This window comes from Chionomys nivalis, chromosome 4, assembly GCF_950005125.1.
Source record: "Chionomys nivalis chromosome 4, mChiNiv1.1, whole genome shotgun sequence".
Lineage (NCBI taxonomy): Eukaryota > Metazoa > Chordata > Mammalia > Rodentia > Cricetidae > Chionomys > Chionomys nivalis.
In genome coordinates, this window is record NC_080089.1 from 54,663,744 (window position 1) to 54,687,813 (window position 24,070).

General features: G+C 38.0%; 1 protein-coding gene across 2 annotated transcripts in view; it reads right to left on the minus strand.

Moving 5' to 3' along the window:
• The window catches only part of Scaper (S-phase cyclin A associated protein in the ER), a 372,041-nt gene that overhangs the window by 277,288 nt on the left and 70,683 nt on the right, over positions 1 to 24,070 (minus strand). For both annotated transcript variants that reach the window (XM_057767374.1, XM_057767371.1), the window contains exons 15-17: positions 12,067 to 12,207; positions 3,121 to 3,276; positions 725 to 867 (exon numbers count right to left, since the gene is read on the minus strand). In XM_057767374.1, the coding sequence (XP_057623357.1) occupies positions 725 to 867; positions 3,121 to 3,276; positions 12,067 to 12,207 (440 nt within the window). The remainder of the gene's footprint in view (positions 1 to 724; positions 868 to 3,120; positions 3,277 to 12,066; positions 12,208 to 24,070) is intronic.

A 24,070-nucleotide genomic window follows, 5' to 3' on the forward strand; every position in this document is an offset into this window, starting at 1 on the left:
TGTACCAGTAAGATAGAGTGAGAAAAGAATGTATGCACTTGAGGATCAAAACACATGAAGATACCATTTTGCTACTCCACTTGAGACAGGGCAGACTGAACAGAAACCCAGTAAATAAAATACACAGAAGACTACAGGGCTCTATCCCCTACTCAGCTGATAAATAGAGAACACTCTACCCAATACCATCCCCATTCTGGTGTATATATAGTCCATATCTAAGACTATAAACAAGGTCTCAACAAATACAGAAGCACTGAAAATAGGCAAAGTATATTCCTCAAATGACAAAAAACTTCATTAGAAACCAGTAACAGAAAGCAATGTGGCAAACAAAGCTAAATATACACATCTAAAGAATGTCAAAGGGAAAAAAATGTCAAAGGGATCTAAATAACCTAGGAATAAAAAATAAATTCTTCAACAGACCCACCCTTTATGATGCAAATACCCTGAAAGACAATTTCTTTTCATTCATAAATCAACTCAAATTACCTTTTCTTGGGCAATTAAAAAACAAGAACTTCAAATAACTTTCTCAGGCAATACAAAGTTTAAAAAGTTCTTCATTTTGAATGTAATATAAAGTATCATGGGAATTTAGCACATTTTTAAACTTCTGGTATTTCTAGAACATATGTAAGAAATTGCTGATGTTAAGATCTAATTTTTCTCAGTGGCAAACTGTTCATCAAGACAAAAACCAAGATAGCAAATTAGGTACCTAGCTCTTTCTCGGGCTGCATCTTCACGGGCTTTTTCCTTCTCTTGCCTCTGTTGTTCAATTCGGGCTTCTTGCTCCTTTCTCTTCATCAACAATTCCTCTACACGGGCCTGCCGTTCTGCCTCTAGGGCTCTCTTGCGTTCCTGATGTTAAAAACTAAAGTTACTAGAATTATGTGAAATTAAAATAATCAAAGGCGATGTAACTTTAACACAAACATATATTCTAGATTATTCCTGGATTGTCACTATGTACATGGTTTCTAAGAATTTAAGAAAAAATTAAATAGCAATGACATGGTTTTCAGATGTTATTTATCAGTGTTACACATAATGATAACATGATCTGGTATGAATTAAATCCTAAGAACTACATAGAAATATATATACAAATTATACACACATATTATGGCACAGCTAGAAAACAGATTTAATCAAGTTTGAATATTCATGATCCATAAAAATATGCCAACTGTATTCCTACAAACTAACAAGTAATACTTTGAAAATACAATGAGGTAAAAAATGTTTTGCAATAGTGTGATAGCTAATCTTGGTAGTCAACTTGACTAAATCTGGATTAAATAAAACCCAACAAAGCAGCTGGTAAAACAGTATAGGAATTTTCTTGATTGAATTATTTGAAGTGAAAAACCTACCCCAAGCCCAGACCACCCTACATCTGGGCCAAACCTCCTGGAGGCAGCCCACATAAACGGACATGGAAGAAGAAAGATTCACTTTTTGTCTGCTTGTCCTCTCTCATGTCAAGTTCATCTATCCTGTTCCTGAGCCGTTCCTTCGCTGGTACTGGAACCTATTTCCTCAGGATTCCAATATGGACTGAAAATAGACAGCTATCTAGGACGTCCCTGAGACTCTAACGCCGATGTCTCATGGACTGAACAACTACTGGATCCTTGGCTTTTCTGTCAGAAGACAGCTATTGTTGCACTATCCAGACTGCGGCCTGTAAGCCACTCTAATACACAAACACACAGACACACACACACATACGCAAGCATACATACACACACATATGCACACGCACGCATACACATATAAAAATTTCATTCTGTTAGTTCTTTCCTTTGAGAAACCTAATACAAATAACATCAAGAAAATGTTTCTTAAAAATAAGTAATAAAGCCGGGCGGTGGTGGCGCACGCCTTTAATCCCAGCACTCGGGAGGCAGAGGCAGGTGGATCTCTGTGAGTTCGAGGCCAGCCTGGTCTACAAGAGCTAGTTCCAGGACAGGTTCCAAAACCACAGAGAAACCCTGTCTCGAAAACCCCCCCAAAAAAAATAAAAAAATAAATAAAATAAATAAAAAATAAGTAATAAATGTAATAAAAATCCATGATATGCATCAAAAACTATAAAATATTTCTAAAGTAAACTATATAAGGCACAGATGAATGAAAAGACATTTTCTATCCATAGTTTATGATATGGTTATCAATGACAAAGATATAGCTCAGGCAAAAGAACTTGTCTAGCACATGTGAGGGAGGCCCTGGACTCGACCACCAGTACTCAAGTCAAAAAAATGAAGTTTTTTTTTTTTTTTGTGAAAACCCAATAAAAAAATCACCTAAACAGAGAACCTTCCTTGACACCATCATCCCACAAGCAAAGCAATTATTCCCTCTCTCATGGCACTTTTATACCTGGTACATTTTTACACATTAAACTGGCATTTTTTGATTTGCCACAAGGTAAATAATAATTAATTATTAATTGTTAATAATATCAATAATTGTCCTTGTCCTGGTGAGTTGAGATTTGTTATGCACATCTGCTCCTTATTAGAAAAGAATATGTATTTTCATGACTTCAAACCAGCCCAAAAGCCTTATTTGTAGTACTCAAAGTGATCACAGCTGAAGGTATTTAGGATAGATAGTCTCCATTTATGTAAATACTGCAATTTTTTTTTCCTGTAGCAAAATTCTCCACAGATAAGATATTTTACCAAGAAGGAACTAAGATAGATTCTTCACAAGACAACTCATTCCCTATGATGCTTCCTCCATTATGGATATGAGAGCTGCAGAAATTCAACACTAATCAAGATTATCTGATGATACTGGTTAATAAATGATATGTTCCTCTGGTCCTAAGGACAAGGACTGCCCAAATCTTTATTAACTATTTCAATAATATTCTTTTTGGATCAGAAGAAGGAAATAATTACAAAACAACAGATGAGAGTGTCCCAGAGTAGCTCAGTGTACATCCAGCTGACCTTGGAGGACACTGATGGTCCTCTCCATTCACTGCAGTGCTGCAGTATGTCATGCACCCCTGAGAACGGAGACTAGGTTTTATCTCCAGCCCCTGACTCAGAGCCTGAGATATGAAAAGTGCTTAGTAAAGGTTTAGCAGAATCCTACCTGCACAGCCTCATCACGAGCTTGCTTTTCTTCTTGTCTTCTCTGACGTTCTTCCTGTAATTCATTAAGCCTCTGCTCATATTCCTTCAATTTTGATAAAACATCATGGCGTTTGTTCTGAGCTTCAAGGGTGTTTATGAAGGCAATCTCATTTACCTTCAATGAGAATGAAGAAAGAGTTAGAATCAAATTAATTCTTAAAAGAGAAAGAAAAGTATGTGTATGCTGCAGCTGTCCATGAACCATCTGGGGCTGGAGTCACAAGCACCTCAGCTACATGATGGGGTGCTGTGAACCAAATCCAGGTCCTCTGGAAGAGCAGTATACACTCTTAACTACTGATCCACCTCTCCAGCCCCTTGATTTAATTCTTATTAAAAAAAGAAATTTAGCAATGATTTTACATAATATTATTTAAATCAGCAGTAAGGCATGGGGAAAGTAACTGATAAGTTTTTCCTGCCAGTATTTATCTCAAAGTAAACTAATGCATCAAGACTGAGATATAACACATGGGAAGGGCATGTAAGGATTTTAACATTGTAATAAAGAATAAGAAACTCAAGCAAACAAACAACTCTGTATATCTGGTAGGAAACCTTAGTTCAAAGGAAGGAACTATTTCACACTTCAAGAGACGTATAGGGAAAGTGCGGGCTGTATTCCAGGTACTAGGAGAGGTTTGGTCATCAAGAGACATAACAACAACAACAACAAAATTACAGGTATATGAGACACTTGTCTGGAACTGCTTTCTTTACAACTCTGGAACCGGGCCAATAAAATGCTCTTCAGAACAGCGGCTGAATGTGTTTGAGATGGCATGTCTCAGGAAGATTGTAGGCATTACACAAAGAGATAGACTGCATGGCAATGACATTAAGAAACATTTCCATAGACAGAAAGAAGTAAACTACAGGATACGGCAAATTGAAGATCTGGGTATTAATCCACACACCTATGAACACCTGATTTTTGACAAAGAAGATAAAAATATACAATGGAAAAAGAAAACATTGTCAACAAATGGTGCTGGCATAACTGAATGTCAGATGTAGAAGAATGCAAATAGATCCATATCTATCTACATACACAAAACTCAAGTCCAAATGGATTAAAGACCTCAATATAAATCCCCACCACACTGAGCCTGATAGAAGAGAAAGTGGAAAGTAGCCTTCAATGCATAGGCACTGAGAGCAGCAATGAATAAATGGGACCTCATGAAACTGAGAAGCTTTTGTAAAGCAAAGGACATAGTCAATAAGACAATAAGGCAGCCTACTGAATGGGAAAAGATCTTCACCAATCCCACAAGAGACAGAGAACTGATCTCCAAAATATATAAAGAACTAAAGAAACTAGACATCAAAATTCAAAATAACCCAATTTTAAAAAAAATGGGATACAGAACTAAACAGAGATTTCTCAACAGAAGAATCTCAAATGGCCAAAAGACATTTAAGAAAATGCTCAACATCCAGCTATTACAAATAATGCTGCTATAAACATAGTTGAACAAATGCTTTTGTAGTATGATAGGGCATCTCTTCGGTATATTCCCAAGAGTGGTATTGCTGGATCCTGGGGTAGGTTGATCCTGAATTTCCTGAGAAACCGCCACACTGATTTCCAAAGTGGTTGCACAAGTTTGCATTCTCACCAGCAATGGATGAGTGGTCCCCTTACATCACATCCTCTCCAGCAAAGGCTATCATTGGTGTTTTTGATTTTAGCCATTCTGACAGGTGTAAGATGGTATCTCAAAGTTGTTTTGATTTGCATTTCCCTGATCGCTAAGGAGGTTGAGCAGGACCTTAAGTGTCTTTTGGCCATTTGAACTTCTTCTGTTAAGAATTCTCTGTTCAGTGCAATGCCCCATTTTTTTAATTGGGTTAATTAGGATTTAGCCATCAGAAAAATGTAAATCAAAATGGCTCTGTGATGCCATCTTACACCAGTTAGAATGGCTAAGATCAAAAACACCAATGATAGCTTATGCTGGAGGGGTGGTAGAGTAAGGGGAACACTCATCCATTAATGTGGGAATAATTGCTGTGGGAATACAAACTTGTACAACCATGCTGGAAATCACTATGGCAGTTTCTCAGAAAACTGGGAAATCAACCTACCTCAGGACCCAGCAATACCACTCTTGGGCGTATACTCAAAGGATATTCAATCATACTACAAGGACATTTTTTCAACTATGTTCATAGCAGCATTATTTATAATAGCAAGAACCTGGAAATAACCTAGATGCCCCTCATCCGAAGGATGGATAAAGAAAAGGTGGTACATTTACACAATGGAGTACTACTCAGTGGTTAAAAAAAAATGACATCTTGAAATTTGCATGCAAATGGATGGACCTAGAAAACACCAACCTGAGTGAGGTAACCCAGACCCAAAAATATGAACATGGTATGTACTCATTCATAAGTGAATACTAGTTGTAAAGCAAAGAATAACAAGCCTATAGTCCATGATCCTAAAAAAGCAAAGTAACAAGGTGAACCATAAGAAAAACATACATAGATCTACCTAGAAAGTCGAAATAGACAAGATCTCCTGACAAATCGAAAACATGGGGGTAGAGGAAAGGGGATGATGGAAGGGGAAGAGGAGAAGCGTAGGGGAGGAGAAAGGAGAACTTGGAATAGGGTAGTCGAGATGGAGGGACAGAGATGAGAGCAAGAAAAGAGATATTTTGATTGAAGGAACCATTATGGCTCTAGAGAAATTCCCAGGAATCCACATGGATGACCCCAGCTAAGACCCTAAGCAATAGTGAAGAGGGTACCTGAATTGGCCTTGCCTTCTAGTCAGGATTAATGAATATCTTAAATGTTACCATAGAACCTTCATCCAGCATATGATGCAAACAGAGACAGAGACCCACACTGGAGAACTGGACTGAGCTCCCCAAGTTCAGCTGAAGAGTGGAAGGAGTAAGAATATGAGCGAAGAGGTCAAGACTATGATGGGGACACCCACTGAAACAGTCTACCTGAGCTAATCAGAGCTCACCAACCCCAGCAGACAGGAAGGAACCAGCATAGGACCAAACTAGATCCTCTGAATGTGGGTAACAGTTGTAGGGCTTGGGCAGACTGAGGGGCCACTGGCAGTGGCACCAGGATTTATCCCTACTGCTTGTACTGGCTTTTTGGGGACCCATTCTCTTTGGATGGATATCTTGCTCAGCCTAGATATAGTAGGAAGGGCCTTGGACCTTCCTCAAAGCAATGTGCCTTACCTAATCGGAGGAGTGGATGAAGGGTGGGGTGGTATTTGGAAGGAATGGAAGGAGGGGAAGGAAGGCGTGGGAACTGGGATTGATATGTATAATGAAAAAAGATAGTTTGTTTTCTTTTTTAAAATAAGTTTTTTTTAAAAAAAAAGAACTAGTTTAGGAACATGTCATTTAAAGTATTTTTAAAACAGGAAACAATGTAGTATTTTAGAGACTAATTTACAAAATTTTAATATGAATTTGTACTGATATAAAAAACAGACTACATAAAATTAGGTCTGGTCATATTATTCTGATACTTCTATTTTTAAATTGGGTGTAAGAAGTAATGCATTTCGGGGCTGGAGAGATGGCTCAGTGGTTAAGAACATTGCCTGCTCTCCCAAAGGTCCTGAGTTCAATTCCCAGCAACCACATGGTGGCTCACAACCATCTGTAAAGAGGTCTGGCGCCCTCTTCTGGCCTTCAGGCATACACACAGACAGAATATTGTATACATAATAAATAAATAAATATTTTAAAAAAAAAAAAAGAAGTAATGCATTTCATCATATCCATGAGTACATGTTGTTCCAATTGGTCCTCTCCCCCCGATCTGTGCCCAGTCTTTCCAGCTGCCTGGTTGTCGCCTTCATCCACAGATGGTCTCCCCATCTACCTTCCTCCCTTAATATCTTCCTCATAGTCTCCTTCACAGTTTCATAAATTATTCATATACACAATTTTAAGTCAAGGTTCTATATATGAAAATTTAGTTTTTCTAAGACAAGCTTATTTTGCTTAGTTTAATGGTTTCCAGTTCTATTCATCTTCTATAAATGTCATGATTTCATCTTTCTTTACAATTGAATAAAATTCTATTGCAAATATGCACCAAATTTTATTTGCTCATTTACTAATGGACAATTACGCTGGGCCCATTTCCTAGCTTTTGTGAAAATGCAGCAATAAACAAGGATGTGCAGTTATGTCTCTATGTGGTAATGTCAGAGTATTTCAGTAACATACCCAGATGTGGTATAGCTAGATTATATGGCAGTTGTATTTTTAGCTTTTTTGGCTGCATCAATTTACCTTTCAACAATACCATCTAAGGATACATACTTCCCCACAACCTCACTTTAACCATCTCTTCTGTAACTTCTAGTTTCTGGAATCAAAGGCTACTCTTGATTTCACTGAGCTAGATCATCATATCCCCTGGTTGGTGTTGAAAAAGGTTTATTGGTTTTGCTTTCTCTAAGAACCATCTCTATCATTAATTCTAAGTATTATTCTTTTCATCTCCACTTCATTAATTTCTGCTCTGATCTTTTTAACTTCTTGGCATTTACTGCTTTTGGATTTGAACTGGTCTTGCTTTCATAAATAAAGGACATTGAGCATATAATTTGTGATCCTAGAGAAGCTAAATAAGAAAGTGAACGCAAAGAAAATCGTATAGTCATCCGCCTGGAGAGGGGAAGTAGACAAGATTGCAGGGCAAAAACTGGGAACTTGCGGGTGAGGTGGCAAGGGGCAAAGGGGAAATGGGATGAGAAACATGAGAAGGGGAGGATGGGAGGAGCTTGGGGGATTGGGATGGTTGGGATATAGGAAGGGTGGATACGGGAGCAGCGAAGTATATATCCTAACTAAGGGAGCCATCTTAGGGTTGGCAAGAGACTTGACTCTAGAGGGGTTCGCAGGTGTCCAGGGAGATGTCCCCAGCTGGTACCTTGGGCAACTGAGGAGAGGGAACCTGAAATGAATGACCCTATCCTATACTGATGAATGTCTTACATATCACCTTAGAACCTTCATCTGACAATGGATCGAGGTAGAGACAGAGACCCAATTTGGAGCAACGGTCTGAGCTCTTAAGGTCCAAATGAGGAGCAGAAGGAGGGAGAACATGAGCAAGGAAATCAGGACCACGAGGGATGCACCCACCCACTGTGACAGTGGAACTGATTTATTGGGAGCCCACCAAGGCCAGCTGGTCTGGGACTGAATAAGCATGGGTTGAAACTGGACTCTCTGAGCATGGCGGACAATGAAGGCTGATGAGAAGCCAAGGACAATGGTACTAGGTTTCGATCCTAATACATGAACTGGCTTTGTGGGAGCTTAGCCTGTTTAGACGCTCACCTTCCTGGACGTAGATAGAAGACCTTCGTCTTCCCGCAGGGCAGAGAATTTGAACTGCTCTTCAGTATCGAAAGGGAGGGGGAATGGGGTGGGGGGTGGAGAAGAGGAGTGGGGATAGGGGGAGGGGAGTGGGGGGATGGGGCAATATTTGGGAGGAGGGGAGGGAAATGGGAAACGGGGAGCAGGTGGAAATATTAATTAAAAAAAGAATAATAAAACAAGGACTTTTGGAGGTTTTTGTTAATGTGAACACGCCTAGCTATATACTTTCATCTTAGAACTGATTTTGATACATTTTAAAGATTCTAGAAAGCTACACTTTCATTTTTTTTAATTAAAGAAACTTTAATTTCCTCCATGACTTCTTCAGTGACTACTAATCAAGACTGTGCTATTCCATGTCCTTGTATCTACATAGTTCCTATAGGGGATTGTTTTATGGCTTTTGGTAAGGGTTGATTTGTTTTCTTTCCCTACTGATTTCTAGTTTGGTTGCACTATGATCTATGATAGTATGAAAAACTACTCAATCGTTTTGTATTCGGGAAGACTTGAATAGGATGACATATAAGAATATGATTTATTTTAGAGAGAGTTGCATGTCTCAGTATCTGTTGGATGGAATATTTTATAAACTGAAATGTTCAGTCCATTTGATCTGTGGTGAACTTTTAACTCTGAGGGTAGATCCTTATCGACAGATTAGCATGTGGTATTGGAATCACCTATCACTATCATTTTAGAAACTATTTGATTTTTTATGTTCATCGGTGCTTTTTTATGAAATTAAGTTCAACTTCATATGCACATAAAATTTTAATTGTTATAATTACATATAATCATATAACCACCTTTTTGATTAGTTATTCCATTTATTAATAGGTAATGAATGCTGTTACCCTTCTAACTTTTAGTCTGAAGTTTAACTTTATTATATAGCAGAACAACTACACTGTCTTGTTTCCAGCTACCATTCACTATGGGTGGCTTTACTGATGTAGAAAGTCCTTCTGTACATGTGTTGCTTTTATTGGTTAATGAATAAAGCTGTTTGAGCCAATGGCTTAGCAGAGTAAAGCCAGGCAGGAAAACCCTAACAGAGATATAGGGAGAGAGTAGGAGGAGTCAGAGAGGTGCCATGTAGCTGCCAGAGGAGAAGGATGCTGGAACCTTGCCAGTAGGCCATATTCTTGTGGTGATATGGGTTAATTAATAGAAATGGGTTAATTTAAGATGCAAGAGCTAGCCAAAAATATGCTTGAGCCTTCTATCAAACAATGTTCTAATTAATATAGTTTCTGTGTGATTATTTAGGTCTGGGCAACCAGGAAACAAGCAGCCTCTGCTTACACTTCACCTGTGACTCTGTTTTTTAATTTTCTGTAGATACTGTGTATAGGTTTATTTATTTTTCCCTTACAAAATTTTGATTTCATATAGTCAGCCTTCCCTTCCTCCCTAATATTTTTTTTCCTGTTTGATTAATAGTGGTATCTTCCACTGTGTTTTTAAATTTGACTTAGTTTTAATTTCTAACATTTCTAATTGTGTTTCTTTGAAAATCTCATTTTTTCCCCAAATTTTTATTTGCCTATTGCTGACTTTTCCATCCTATTCCTAATTTTTTTTCCTGTGCTGTTGACTTTCTTCCCAAGGTCCTGAATGAACTCCATCTCCATGTCTGCATGCTCTTTTGGGTCACTGGTCATTTTCATCAGCTTTTAAATGGTCACCTACTTCACCATCTCTGATATAACACGGAGTAATAATGGTGGAATGGGGGTGATGGCGGAAGATACAAAATAATCCCATACTAGTTCATAATTACGTATAATAAAGGATTATTTATGACAGATTACTGTCCTAGATCACAGTCCTCTGCACGAATGGGGAACAGGAACAGAGTCTAGCAGCCAGAGCAAGAACTGGAAGCAAGTGACATCTATATTTACAGTATAAGAGACCACACCCAAGTGGGCTCAGTCTAGGACTCAGTGGAGAGTGTGAGACTGAATAGTCACAGTTAGGATTCACCACAGGGACACTGGCTGAAACAATCACAGCTGCTGTGCCACTGAATGAAAAGAACAAGTGCAGAGAAATGAATTCATGAGAGAAGCAATATCCTGGTCATACTAGTTAAATTCTGTCAGCCATTTTGATTAACACAATTTACCAATTAATATAAGTGCCAAAATATCTTATCAAGTTCACAGTCATATTTCTTTTATTTCCTAAAAGTCTAAACAAGACAAGAATATTCCTTCTTTTTCATGAAGTTTTTGCAGATCCTAGTGACAAATGTGCAGGGATTGTTTTTTGATGTTGCTTAATTTTTTTCATAAATGTATCCAAAGACATAATCCAACTTAATACTTTTAATTTCTTCACCCTGCTATGTAATCTAAAGAGTAACCTTTCCATGAATTTCAACATTGTATAAAATTTTAAAGTCATATGTATAGTTGGTTCATTAACGTTAAATGTTTTAACACATGAGAACTAGTTATTGAATAATAAACAAGGTTCACTCTCTGGTATAAAAATAGGAGCTTACTTAAAATATAATTGCAAACTGAATGGTTACTTCACACGTCCTAGTATAATAATACAGCTTTATCTCTGACAGGTGGCATGAACATGAAACAAGAAAATAGTGTCCTATATTATTAATAGATGTGCTTTATTAAAATATTAAACAGAGGCCTACAAGATGGTTGCCTGGATAAAGACACTTGATGCCAAGACTGACAACCTGACTTTGAACCTCATCACCCATCTGTTGGAAGGAGAGAACTGAGCCCCGCAATGGTTCTCTGATCCCCACACCTGTAAGATAGCATAAATAGGCACACAAAATAAATACATGTAAAAAGAAAAGTTACACATAAACCTACTGTAAGACTGTCAACCCACTCTAGGTATTTACAAAAAAAATAACAATAAAAACAGAAAGCAAACATCACCTAAAAGCTTTATAATGAATCCTCTCAGCAGTTATCATTAGAATAGACTAGGAGAAAAAATGTCCATCAATAGGTAACTGGAAGAACAAACTATGGATTTTGCATACAATAATTATATTTCATGGCAAGAAAATAGAAAAGAAGACCAGCCCATACAACAATAAAAAAATCAACTCATGATGAAGAATGAAAGAGGAGAGAAGAAAGGATAGATTCTATGAGCCAGTCACACAGTTCTAGAAGGTTCAAACATATATGGTGATAGAAAGCAGAGCAGTAACTGCACATCTGCAGAGCTGAAGAAAAAAGCTGAATTCCACAGATGACTTATGAATGTTCACTATAATGATAGCTGCAGAGATATACACATGACAAAACTCATCTCATGTAGTATTTTACAGCTGTGCTGTTATTCTGTCTAGTATATCTCAATAGACCTGCTTATTATAAAGTATGAAACTGTACCTAGCAAATTTTAAATAAACCAGAAAATCTGTTATTTTAGAATTAAATGATACTTGGATAAATCCGTGATACTAATATACACTATAAAATACACTTGGTTGCATGATTATAGATTTAAATATACCACACCTTAGCTTCTTCCTCTTGAGCTTTCTTCACAATTGCCTGTAGCTGTACCTCTCGTTTAAATTCAGCATGAAGTAATTTCTCTTCCATCATCCTACGCCGTTGATCTAGTAATTCTTCCTTCCACTTTCGGACATCTTTCTCCTATGTATGACAAATTATCACATCATTAACTTCAAAATATACAGTAATTTAGCAGAAGACTAAGGATAAATGGAAAAATTCATGAGTATGACTAATGATTAAAAACCAACTACATAACCAGAATACAGCTTCCACAGTTCACTGGCCACTTAATAACTGTGCACTCCTGGCAACAGTGTAGCTAATAATGTCTCAATTGTCTTATCTATAAAAAGGAGAATAGTACTCAGCCCTAAAGAATACATTTATATCACCTCTTCTAAGGTTCAGGATATTACAAAAGATGAACAGTAAGAGCTGGGTGACAGGGAAAAAGGTCTGTAAAATACTAATTTCTGGGCACAACACAGCCATTACAATTATGGAACAATAGCCACTCCAGTTACCTGCATGGGGCCTACATAAAACTAGGTCTCTCAACAGTAGTCATGGGTGGGGAGATCATAAGACCCTGTCTCTTCATAGGAAACTATTTGCTATTAATGGTCGCCTGGAAGGAGAGTCATGCCATTAGTTGTGTGCCTGTTTACTGAGCCCACCAAGCTTCAGTGGATAGCTCTACACCCATGGTCACAAGGATGGCCCTGGTAAAACACAACAGGTCACCAAACAAAAAGATATGAGTGGGACTACTGAGATGAGGACAGACAGAGGCAGGAGGGAGACAGGAGAAGTGAGAACAGTAATCAGAAGGAATACATACAGGTATGGACTTATAAAGACTATGTAAGTTATTAATAAAATCATACTTCTGACAAAGGGGGTAAGGGAAAAAAACAGTACCTAACCGGGTTATTCTGAAGACGTAATTATATGAATTAGCCTCTTAAGATGGTGCATTAGATGTGACTGCATTTGCAGATTATCACTGCACTGAACCATGACACACTGAGAATGAACACTTCATATGATATTTAGTATTCATTATCAACCTGACTGGGTCTACAAGCACCTATGAGACAAACCTCTTGTGAGGAAGGCTAGGGTAACTCTAACAGGAAACCCCAACACAACTGTGGGCCACAGCAAGCCACGGTCTGGGATCCTGAACTGAGAAAAGGGAGAAGCAAGATGAATACTGACATTCATGTCTGCTTCCTGACTCCAGCTGCAGTGTGAGCTGCAGTGCCAGCCCCTGCCTCTATGACTCCATTGCCATGATGGACAGCATCTGCAAACTGTGAACCAAAATAAACCCTCTCATTCCTCAGTTGCTTCTGTCAGAATTCTGCCAGGGCAGTGAAAAAAAAATAAACTAATATATGGTGCATTTCTTTTCTTTAAAATGTTTAATATTTCTATAAAATAATCTATAATCACTAAAGAATACTTTTTTATTTTTAACATTTCAAATAAGAAACATAAAAGACATATTCAGTGCCTTAGGAAATCAGATTCAATAAGAAGGCAGATAGATCTGCATGAGAAGAAGAAAAGCAATGTACATGTCAGTTGGATTTTATCTAAAATCCATAATTACATGTTGAGTCACATAAACGACTATGCAAAAAAAAAATATTACTATACTAGGAACCACTCCTTGAAGTCTGAGCTCTGAAAACTGTTCCTCATGTGACACTAAAAACAGTCTTCTCATATACCCAGTTGCCACATCTGAAGAACACCTGTACTGAGTACCACACAGTTACTGTGGTCAGATGAAACCCTTTACCTAACAATGTTAAAATGATAACCTATTATAAAATTGAAAAATGGGATTTACTACTGAAATTAGAAAACAAACAGGAAAGATCAAATTAAACCAAAGAATCTCCACAATTATAAAAATTTTAGCAATCTCTGAATTATTCATATGAAGTTAGAAATCATCACAATAATGCAAAAATGCACTGTATAATTGCGGGTGAGGTGGCATGGGGCAAAGGGGAAATGGGATGAGAAACATGAGAAGGGGAGGATGGGAGGAGCTCGGGGTATTGGGATGGTTGGGATATTGGAAGGGTGGATACGGGAGCAGCGAAGTATATATCCTAACTAAGGGAGCCATCTTAGGGTTGGCAAGAGACTTGACTCTAGAGGGGTTTGCAGGTGTCCAGGGAGATGTCCCCAGCTGGTACCTTGGGCAACTGAGGAGAGGGAACCTGAAATGAATGACCCTATCCTATACTGATGAATGTCTTACATATCACCTTAGAACCTTCATCTGACAATGGATCGAGGTAGAGACAGAGACCCAATTTGGAGCAACGGTCTGAGCTCTTAAGGTCCAAATGAGGAGCAGAAGGAGGGAGAACATGAGCAAGGAAATCAGGACCACGAGGGATGCACCCACCCACTGTGACAGTGGAACCGATTTATTGTGAGCCCACCAAGGCCAGCTGGTCTGGGACTGAATAAGCATGGGTTGAAACTGGACTCTCTGAGCATGGCGGACAATGAAGGCTGATGAGAAGCCAAGGACAATGGCACTAGGTTTCGATCCTAATACATGAACTGGCTTTGTGGGAGCTTAGCCTGTTTAGACGCTCACCTTCCTGGACATAGATAGAAGACCTTCGTCTTCCCGCAGGGCAGAGAATTTGGACTGCTCTTCAGTATCGAGAGGGAGGGGGAATGGTGTGGGGGGTGGAGAAGAGGAGTGGGGATAGGGGGAGGGGAGTTGGGGGAGGGGGCAATATTTGGGAGGAGGGGAGGGAAATGGGAAACGGGGAGCAGGTGGAAATATTAATTAAAAAAGAATAAAAAATAAAATAAAAAATAAAAAAATAAAAAAAATTTATTCATATTTAAAAAGAAAACATGGCTATGTTAGAATATTTAATCTAAAAATGACATAATATTAACTCTGGAGAAATCCACAGTATTGACAGCTTTTCTTTTTTTTTTTTGTATCTCTTTTTTTTTTTTCTTTTATATTTTTTATTTATTTCTTTTTTAATTAAAATTTCCACCTGCTCCCCGTTTCCCATTTCCCTCCCCTCCTCCCAAATATTGCCCCCTCCCCCCACTTCCCTCCCCCTATCCCCACTCCTTTTCTCCTCCCCCAACTCCATTCCCCCTCCCTCTCGAAACTGAAGAGCAGTCCAAATTCCGTGCCCTGCGGGAAGACCAAGGTCCTTCTATCTACGTCCAGAAAGGTGAGCGTCCAAACAGGCTAAGCTCCCACAAAGCCAGTTCATGCATTAGGATCGAAACCTAGTGCCATTGTCCTTGGCTTCTCAACAGCCTTCATTGACCGCCATGCTCAGAGAGTCCGGAATCAACCCATGCTTATTCAGTCCCAGACCAGCTGGCCTTGGTGGGCTCCCAATAAATCGGTTCCACTGTCACAGTGGGTGGGTGCATCCCTCGTGGTCCTGATTCTTTGCTCATGTTCTCCCTCCTTCTGCTCCTCATTTGGACCTTAAGAGCTCAGACCGTTGCTCCAAATTGAGACTCTGTCTCTACCTCGATCCATCGCCAGATGAAGGTTCCGTCCCGATGAAACTTTTTTTTTTTTTTAGAGATGGTTCAGTGGTTAAGAGCATTGCCTGTTCTTCCAAAGGTCCTGAGTTCAATTCCCAGCAACCACATGGTTGCTCACAACCATCTGTAAAGAGGTCTGGCGCCCTCTTCTGGCCTTCAGGCATACACACAGACAGAATATTGTATACATAATAAGTAAATATTAAAAAAGAAAAAGAAAAAAAAAGAAGTAACTTTGACAGCTTTTCATATACAATCTACTCATTCTAAATGACAACTTTTTAAGATTAAAATTTTAAAAAAGGTCACATTGTCTTCTACCCCTAGAAAATTAATTACTGTATTTTGAAGGTTCTAAAGCTACCTATCTCATTTTTATAAGCATTCTTATTATTGTATTCATTATTCCTTATGAATGTACATAATCACTTAACCTATACATATTAACTCTCCAACTATTGAAAGGCATCTTTTGTCACATACTTGCGCATGTCATTTTGTCATGTAAGTGTGAGGGAGTTGGGCTGGAGAGATGGCTCAGAGGTTAAGAGCATTGTCTGCTCTTCCAAAGGTCCTGAGTTCAATTCCCAGCAACCACATGGTGGCTCACAACCATCTGTAATGGGGTCTGGTGCCCTCTTCTGGCCTGCAGGCATACACACAGACAGAATATTGTATACATAATAAATAAATAAATAAATAAATAAATAAATAAATAAATAAATATTTTTTTAAAAAAAAGTGTGAGGGAGTCAGTTTCTAAGATGCTCCCAATGGTTAAGGTCAACTGTTATTAAGTTCCTTGTATAATATCCTCCCCAAATGTGTCAAGACTGCGCTCCAAAGAACACAGCAAAATGATGTGAAGACAGTCCTGCTTCCATTTTATTACCTCTCATACTCTCGCTCTTGTCTTTCTCTCTTTATGCCTGATTACTTTGTATAGCAACCACCATTTCAGTGTGAAGACACCCAGACTGAAAAGAACACCTGGCAGGGAACTGGGCTTTCTAGATAACAGAATATAAATTCAGGACTAGGAACAGCATCAGTGAGTTTGGTGGGAGTTTTCCCTTACCCCAGGGGACTGAGAGTCATCACAAAACCAGAGCAAGGCCCACTAAGCAGTCTATTCCTAGTTTTCCATGAAAAACAATAAAAGTGATCCTGTGTTGGAACAAAATCTATCTATCCAATGTTATGTTTTTATATACCCCATTTAAACACCACATCACAGCAACAACTACATTTACTATTTTACAGATTACATAGGAAACAATCTTCGGGTACATATCCACAGAGTAGATCTATCTGCAGCTGTGTTGAGGAACCACCACTCTGACTTCACAGTAGCTGCAGTTTACAGTCCCACCAATAATGCATGCATGTTCTCTGTTTCTCACATTATCAACAGCACTAGTTGCCCTCACTTTTTTATTTAAAAAGTTTAATTTTGGTAATTTCATATAAAAGAATTTTATTTGTATCTTTTCCAGCCCACCCTCTTCCTTCTCCAATTCCTTCCATGTTCACATATCCTCTCAAATTCTTGACCTCTTGTTCTTTATTACTATTTTACACACACACACACCTTACATACAACTTGATGAACAGGAGAACTTCTGCTGTGAGAAAGTGTCTTGTATTTATGAAAGGGAAGTTGTCCACATTAAATCTCAACAATATGGTCACTAAACAAAACACCACCAGTTGGCATGACAACATGGATGGGAGAAATCTTAGAAGGCTGTACCCCAGCTGAGAGAAGAACTGATCTCCAGAGAGGAGGCTCCTAAGAAGTTATTCAATCTCAAATGATCAATCTTTTGTTTTCTTTATCTTATTCACTCTGACTGGGATATAATAAAACCTCAAAAGTAGTTCTAATTTCCAATTTTCAAATTGGGTATTATCCTACTGGATATTATTTTAAGTGGATAGTCCATCCAAATCTCTAATTGGCAAGGAAGAGTAAACACTTTTAAACATATTTCTTCACAAGAGAAAAGACATGCCTGCCGGCCAATAAGCCATGATTGTGAGGCTCTTAGGCCCCAGGGATGAACTTATTACTATTGTTCTGTTAAATGGAGATAGTATCAACTGCCATTTAAATTTAGACTACTCTACCCATAGATTAATGCAGCGCTCAGACTTCATCAGAGAACTTTATTCAGTTATTAATGCAGAAACTCACAATGGACAAAGGGCAGAATGTGAGTGTCAGTGGAGTGTTCAGTCACATATGGAACAGCCACATCACACACCGTCCTCAAGACTTCAGGAGTGGAAAGACTAAGAGCCAGAGGTAGAGGAGGACCTGAGCAAAGCAGTGTCTTCTGGACACGACAGCTCCGCTGCACTCATGCATTCACAGACTGTGGATGCCTGCATAAGACCTGCTGCACAAGATCAACACTCTAGCATGGAGTAAGGAGAGGGTCATGAGTCCCCATCCAACTGAGGAGCTATGAAGAACTGGTGGCTTCTAGGGGAGGAAGAATTAGGTTTTCTTAAAGGGGAGAAGAGGGTGATGGTAAAGATGATAAAGATGACGAGACAACAGAAAGTTGGGCAGTGTAAGAAAGTGGGGATAGCTCTGGGAAGATTAGGGAGACAAAGTTAGGGTGAATATTATCAAAATACATTATATGAAGTTCTCAAAGAATTGATATAAATATTTTTAAAAGAGATACACTTTCTAGACATCTACATTGGGTATATAGCCTCTGTAATTTTGGGGAGAGTCATTCTATATGTGTGAAGGGATACATCACTGAAGTTTAAGTTGCATTTCCCTGATCATTACAGAAGTTGAACATCTTTCTGAGTACTTTTTAGCCATCGAAATTTTACTTTTTAAGAAGAGTCAATTAGGCCCTTTGTCCAGTATGCACAAGTTATTATTGCTCTAAATACTCAGTTGTGCTGGCTCCCTAGTACTTTACATTTTAATACCAAATCTGATCACTCTCACAGTATTTTTGCTATTTGTAAGCTGTTATCATTTCAATGATTTTTTTCTTCTTTGCAGTGCAGAAGAGTTTTAACTAGTATAATTCTTTTTATCCAGTTTTACTTTTGTTGCCTATATCTTGGTGTTATACCAAAAAGAATTATTGCTAAGATAACAAATGTCTCCCTGTGCAGTCTTCAAATTCTGTAATTTCAGGTCTTCTTTGAAATATTTAATCCATTTTGCATTGATTTTTGTGTATGGTATGAGAACGAAGTATTATTTCATCCTTTTTTGGTCTTTAAGTATCCAGTTTCCCCAGAACCACTTACTGAAAACACTATGCTTTCTCCATTGTACATTTTTGGTGTTCTTATCAAAGAATCAGACTAGCCTGGAGAGATGGCTCAGTGGTTAAGAGCACTTGTTGCTCTTCCAGAGGACTAGGGTTCAATCCCAGAATCCACAAAGTGGCTAACAACCATCTGTAACTCTAGTCACAAGAAATATTATTCTTTCTCTAGTCTCTGAGGACAATAGGCATGAACATAGTGCAGAAACGTTCTTGCAAGCAAAACAGCAATACACGTACAATAAAAATAAATAGGACCTTGGACTTCCCACAGGGCAGGGAACCCTGACTGCTCTTTGGACTAGGAGGAGAAGGGGAGTGTGGGTGGGGAATGGGGGGAGGGGGAGGGAAAAGGGAGGCGGGGAGGAGGTAGAAATTTTTAATAAAAAAATGTAAAAAAAACTCTATAATGAACTTCCCCACAGTTAGTAAGTAAACAATAAGCAATTAAAAAATCAATTTTATTGAATAAATAAATAAATAGAACTAAAAAAAATTGAAAAAGTTTAGTGACCATGTTAGTCCTGGCTTACCTGCAGCTCCACTGACATCTATGCATACTTGTATACACGTGTAAAAGCATTTGATTAATATGTCTGTGAAGTAAGTTTGAAATCAGGAAATCTGATGTTTCTGGGTGGGTTTTTTTTCTTGGTCAAAATTAGTTTTGTTACTTGTGGTCTTTTATATTCCATTAGAATTTCAGAATTTTTTCCTTTTCTTTCTATCTTTGGGAAAAAAGAAATCCCAAAATAGAGGAATTTTATTAGGTATTCCACTGAATATGAAGTTTCTCATAGTAGTATGGCATTGCATCAGATATTTTGTTCTAATCAATGAAGATTAAGTATTTTTCCATTTACTTGTGACTTTTTTATTTTCTTTTATTTATTCCTTTTACAATTTTCACTATACATCTTTAGCTTGTTGTGCTTAGGTTAATTCTATTGTTTACATTGTGAGTGTCATTGCTTTCCCTTTTAGAGAGTTTACTTTAGCTGGGTATAGTAAGACACAAATGTAATCAGCAATCACAAGGCAGAGGATCATGAATCCTGGCTCTTCAATGTGCTTGAACAAATCTGTTGCTGAATTTTTCTAATAATATCTTAATTTGGTCACATTATTCTTTTTCTCCAAGGTTTTCTTTTTGTTGAACAAGAAAAATACACTCAGCAAACTATATTTTCTATATCTGTTTTATCAGTATCGACACTTACCTCCCAACAGACAAGAAATACCTGCTGTACTAGTCCAAAGACCACAATTAGCATAGTGAGCCCAATTCATTCAATATAACTCTGACTGCTCTTAGCTCAGCTGCCGTATGAAGGTTATACAAAACTTTCTAATCCCTGACTTACTTTGGTGAGTAAATAGTATCTATGCAATATCTGTGATTAAGGTTGTTATAAGACCTTAAAGATAATATAATATACTGCTCAGTTAAGTATTAGGTAAAACAGTAACTATCCTACTTAAATATAAAACAAATTATTTGGCCAGGCAATGGTGGCACATGCTTTAATCCCAACACTCGGAAGACAGAAACAGGCAGATCTCTGTGAGTTTCAGGCCAACCTGGTCTACAAGAGCTAGTTCCAGGACAGGTTTCAAAGCTTCAGAGAAACTCTGTCTCGAAAAACCAAAAATAAATAAATAAATAAATAAATAAATAAATAAATAAATAAATAAATAAATAAATAAATATAAAAGAAAAATTATGTTCTCTGATCTCAATCCCATTAACATACTAGTATGTTTTCCTTGAATAAGAAAAAAATCAGAGTCAGCTAATCATGAAATACGGGATCTCTTTGAAAGCTTGGTTGATGGCTGATGGCCTTACTTAATGAAAGCACAGTGACTTGAAGGTTCTTAACAAACACCTGTCCTTGAAGTGAAAAAAGGAAGAATATCAGGACACAGACAGGAACTCAGAAGCACAAGCTCAGCAAGCTGTGGGACATCTTGCATGAGGACTTACTGAATAACTTACACTCAGCTCCAAGTCTAGGTGATACAATCCTAGGAAGGGCTGGCCTATAATTCACATTTGGCCAAATCAAGCATGATATTTTGTTCTTTGGCTAATTATTACAGCCCTGAGATAATAATTTGCATTCGATGTGCAACTGCTATGCCAAACATATATGACTTCAGACTTTATAGTCCTAGAAAAGAAGTCATTTTAGAGTCAAAAAAACTAAAGTTTTTAGAGATGGTAAGTTACCTATCTCTCAAAAGAATGCTTCTAGCAAATTCTAAAAGGCTAACCAGAAATAAATTTCCTCTTTAATATTGCATTTACCACATCTGGAAATCTGGTAATCAGATAACTTTTAAGTTAGGTGAATGGAAGGTAGTCAGATTCAAAAGTTACAGCAGAACCAGCAACACAGCTCAGTGAAAGGCACCCTTGTCAAGCATGATGTCCTGAGCTCAACTCTTAGGGCCCACATGGTCAGAGGAGAAAAGGAACTCTTACAAGTTCTCCTGTAACATTCCAGACACCATGGCACATGCACACGCACATACACACACACGAACACAAAAAACTAAGTTACATAAGGTATGAAGACCTTCTAAACTATCAAAAAGCCCTTAATGAAATAGCATAATTATTGCATCAGAGAAAGTAGCTCCATGAAAAGTCACTATTGGGATGAAGAACCCACGTATCTGAGAAGTATAATAGTCTGATTTTGCAAAAGGCTGGGAATTGGAATTGGAACATTACTTAAGATGTTCACTTTTTGTTCTGGGGAGGGAGCTACTGAGAATTAAAACACCTTAGATGCTACTCAAGCCCTCTACACAGAGTAAGATATAATGGATGTGCTAATTGTGAATGATATTATGGTTTCAGTTTCTTTCCAAAAGTTGTTCCATTTTGTTATTATGCATTGTGTTACTATGCATCAATTCTATCCACGTGCATTTTAACATGCCTGCCCCACGGAAGAAAGGCTGAGAAAGCCGCAAGTGTAAAGATAGCCCCTAAAAAACAGGTGCTGGTGGCTAGAGGAATAAGAGCTGCAGAACAAAAGGTTTTACAAAACAGGAGTGTCCTGTGTCTCTTTAGTATAAAAAAGGGAATTTCACAGGCTAAAGTAATATTCAAAATTATAAAACCATCTGTGAATAATATTAAAACAAATGCTTTCAAAAGATTCGACAGAATTGCAGTTGCTAAATGAGGTTTGAAAGGGTAATAAAACTGTTTTATGGATGGATAAAACAGGATTTAGCTATTTTATTTCCCAAATAAGTGTATTTTTCACTGTAAAGAAACATTATTGCACAGTTGTTTCTATTTTCTTGAATTCTACTACAATTTCAACCAAGACTCCTATGTCCTTAATACAAAGTACCAAGAGATGAGCTATTCAAACCATGTTGCCATAGCTTTTCCTGGGCTAGCTTGGACAGTCTATGTCGCATAATAAATCCATTTTATTGTCCAATTTCATCTACATTAGCATTTTTAAAATGTGCTTCATGACATGGTTGCCACTACAAGTAGTGCTCCATTTCCCTGACAGTGCAGTCAGTTTTTTCAAAAAAAGCAGGTAGGTCCTTTGCTAGAGCAGAAACAACACATATTTCAGGTCAAGGATGAGGACATATACAGTTGCTAAGCTGGAAAAGTTCCTAGCATTCCAATGTTCTGTTTTTACCTGTTAATGTATTCATGAAACCAATGGCATCATGTAAATTTTTCAAGTGTCTCAGGAGGTCTACTTATTTAAATTTTGAAAAGGGGCTCATAGGCATGAGATTTCAATGACAGCACTGTCCTTCATAACTGGAATAGGCAAACCAGTGGAACAAAAAGTATGCTTAGCTTCACAGTAAGGATCTAACTCCAGACAAAAAACAATTTCCATATGACTGCCCAGCTATGCTAGAAGTGCCTATTCAGAGCAGGATGCCAGTCCAGAATCATCCTCAGTTACTATATTCTAAAGCTCTAGAATTTCTATTTGCTTCCGTTCATGGTTTTTATATTGATTTTGAACCTATTTTTTTAAAAAAATTTTATATGTATATATGCCTGTATGCCAGAATAGGGCATCAGATACCATTACAGATGGTTGTGAGTCACCATGTGATTGCTGGGAATTGAACTCAGGACCTCTGGAAGAACTGCAGTGCTCTTAAACTGCTGAGCTGTATCTCCAATCTGTTTTTTAACTTTTTTATCCTTGTGTTTTGTTAAATTACTTGTATTCTCTTGTTAACATCTACAGAGATACTATTTTAAATACTTTGTCAAAAACTTGTATATTTCCAATTGTTTGAATCAGCTGCTGTGGTTTTATTATTCTCCTCTGATGTAGTTAAGTTTTCCTCATTTTAAGGTTCCTTTTGTCTCCATATTGCTATCTGTTCATTTTTAGAAAGTAGTCAATTTGTATAACAGCCTGATTATCTAAGTGTAACAGCCTGGCTGTCTAAGTGTAACAGCCTAGTTGCAATAGGAGAAGACAGTTACCTGGGGAAGCAGGTTATAGACGCACCAATGGGGATCAAGAAAGTAGAAACATATATTGAGGCACAAAGTATGGCATACATATACTCTGGGTCTAGAGCTATGCAACAGCACAGAAGTCTGAGGGCTGGAGTAACATCAAAAGCTACCAGTGTTTACTAGGTACAAAAGCTTCTTGGTATTTGAAGTACCTGAGCAGGATGCTGGCCTCCTCAACAGCACCTCTGTGCTAAGTAGTGCATGTGCCAGGTAAATAAGCGCTGGGGCAGAAAACAGTAGGAGCCAGGGTTAGGGCCAGAAGTACAACAGCTATGGAATTTGGCTTGAGTACATATGTGACAGTAAGGGACTATTCACATGGACTACAGTGTTGGTGGCATATGTATATCCAGCTTATGTCTCTGTAGCTAAGGGAGATGGCCACAGCCAAACTTACAATAATCCAGAGCAGGGACCAGGAACCCCACGAGCAGATGCACACAGCAAGCCTAATAATTTTAACTTCAAAACTCTCCTAGCAAATAGTTCTATATTTTGGAAAGACCTCCCTAAGGAAATCTCCCAATGAAAATGGCAAGTGACAAAACAAAGTATACCTGTAAAAACCTTCCAAAATATCCATGTACCAGACAGA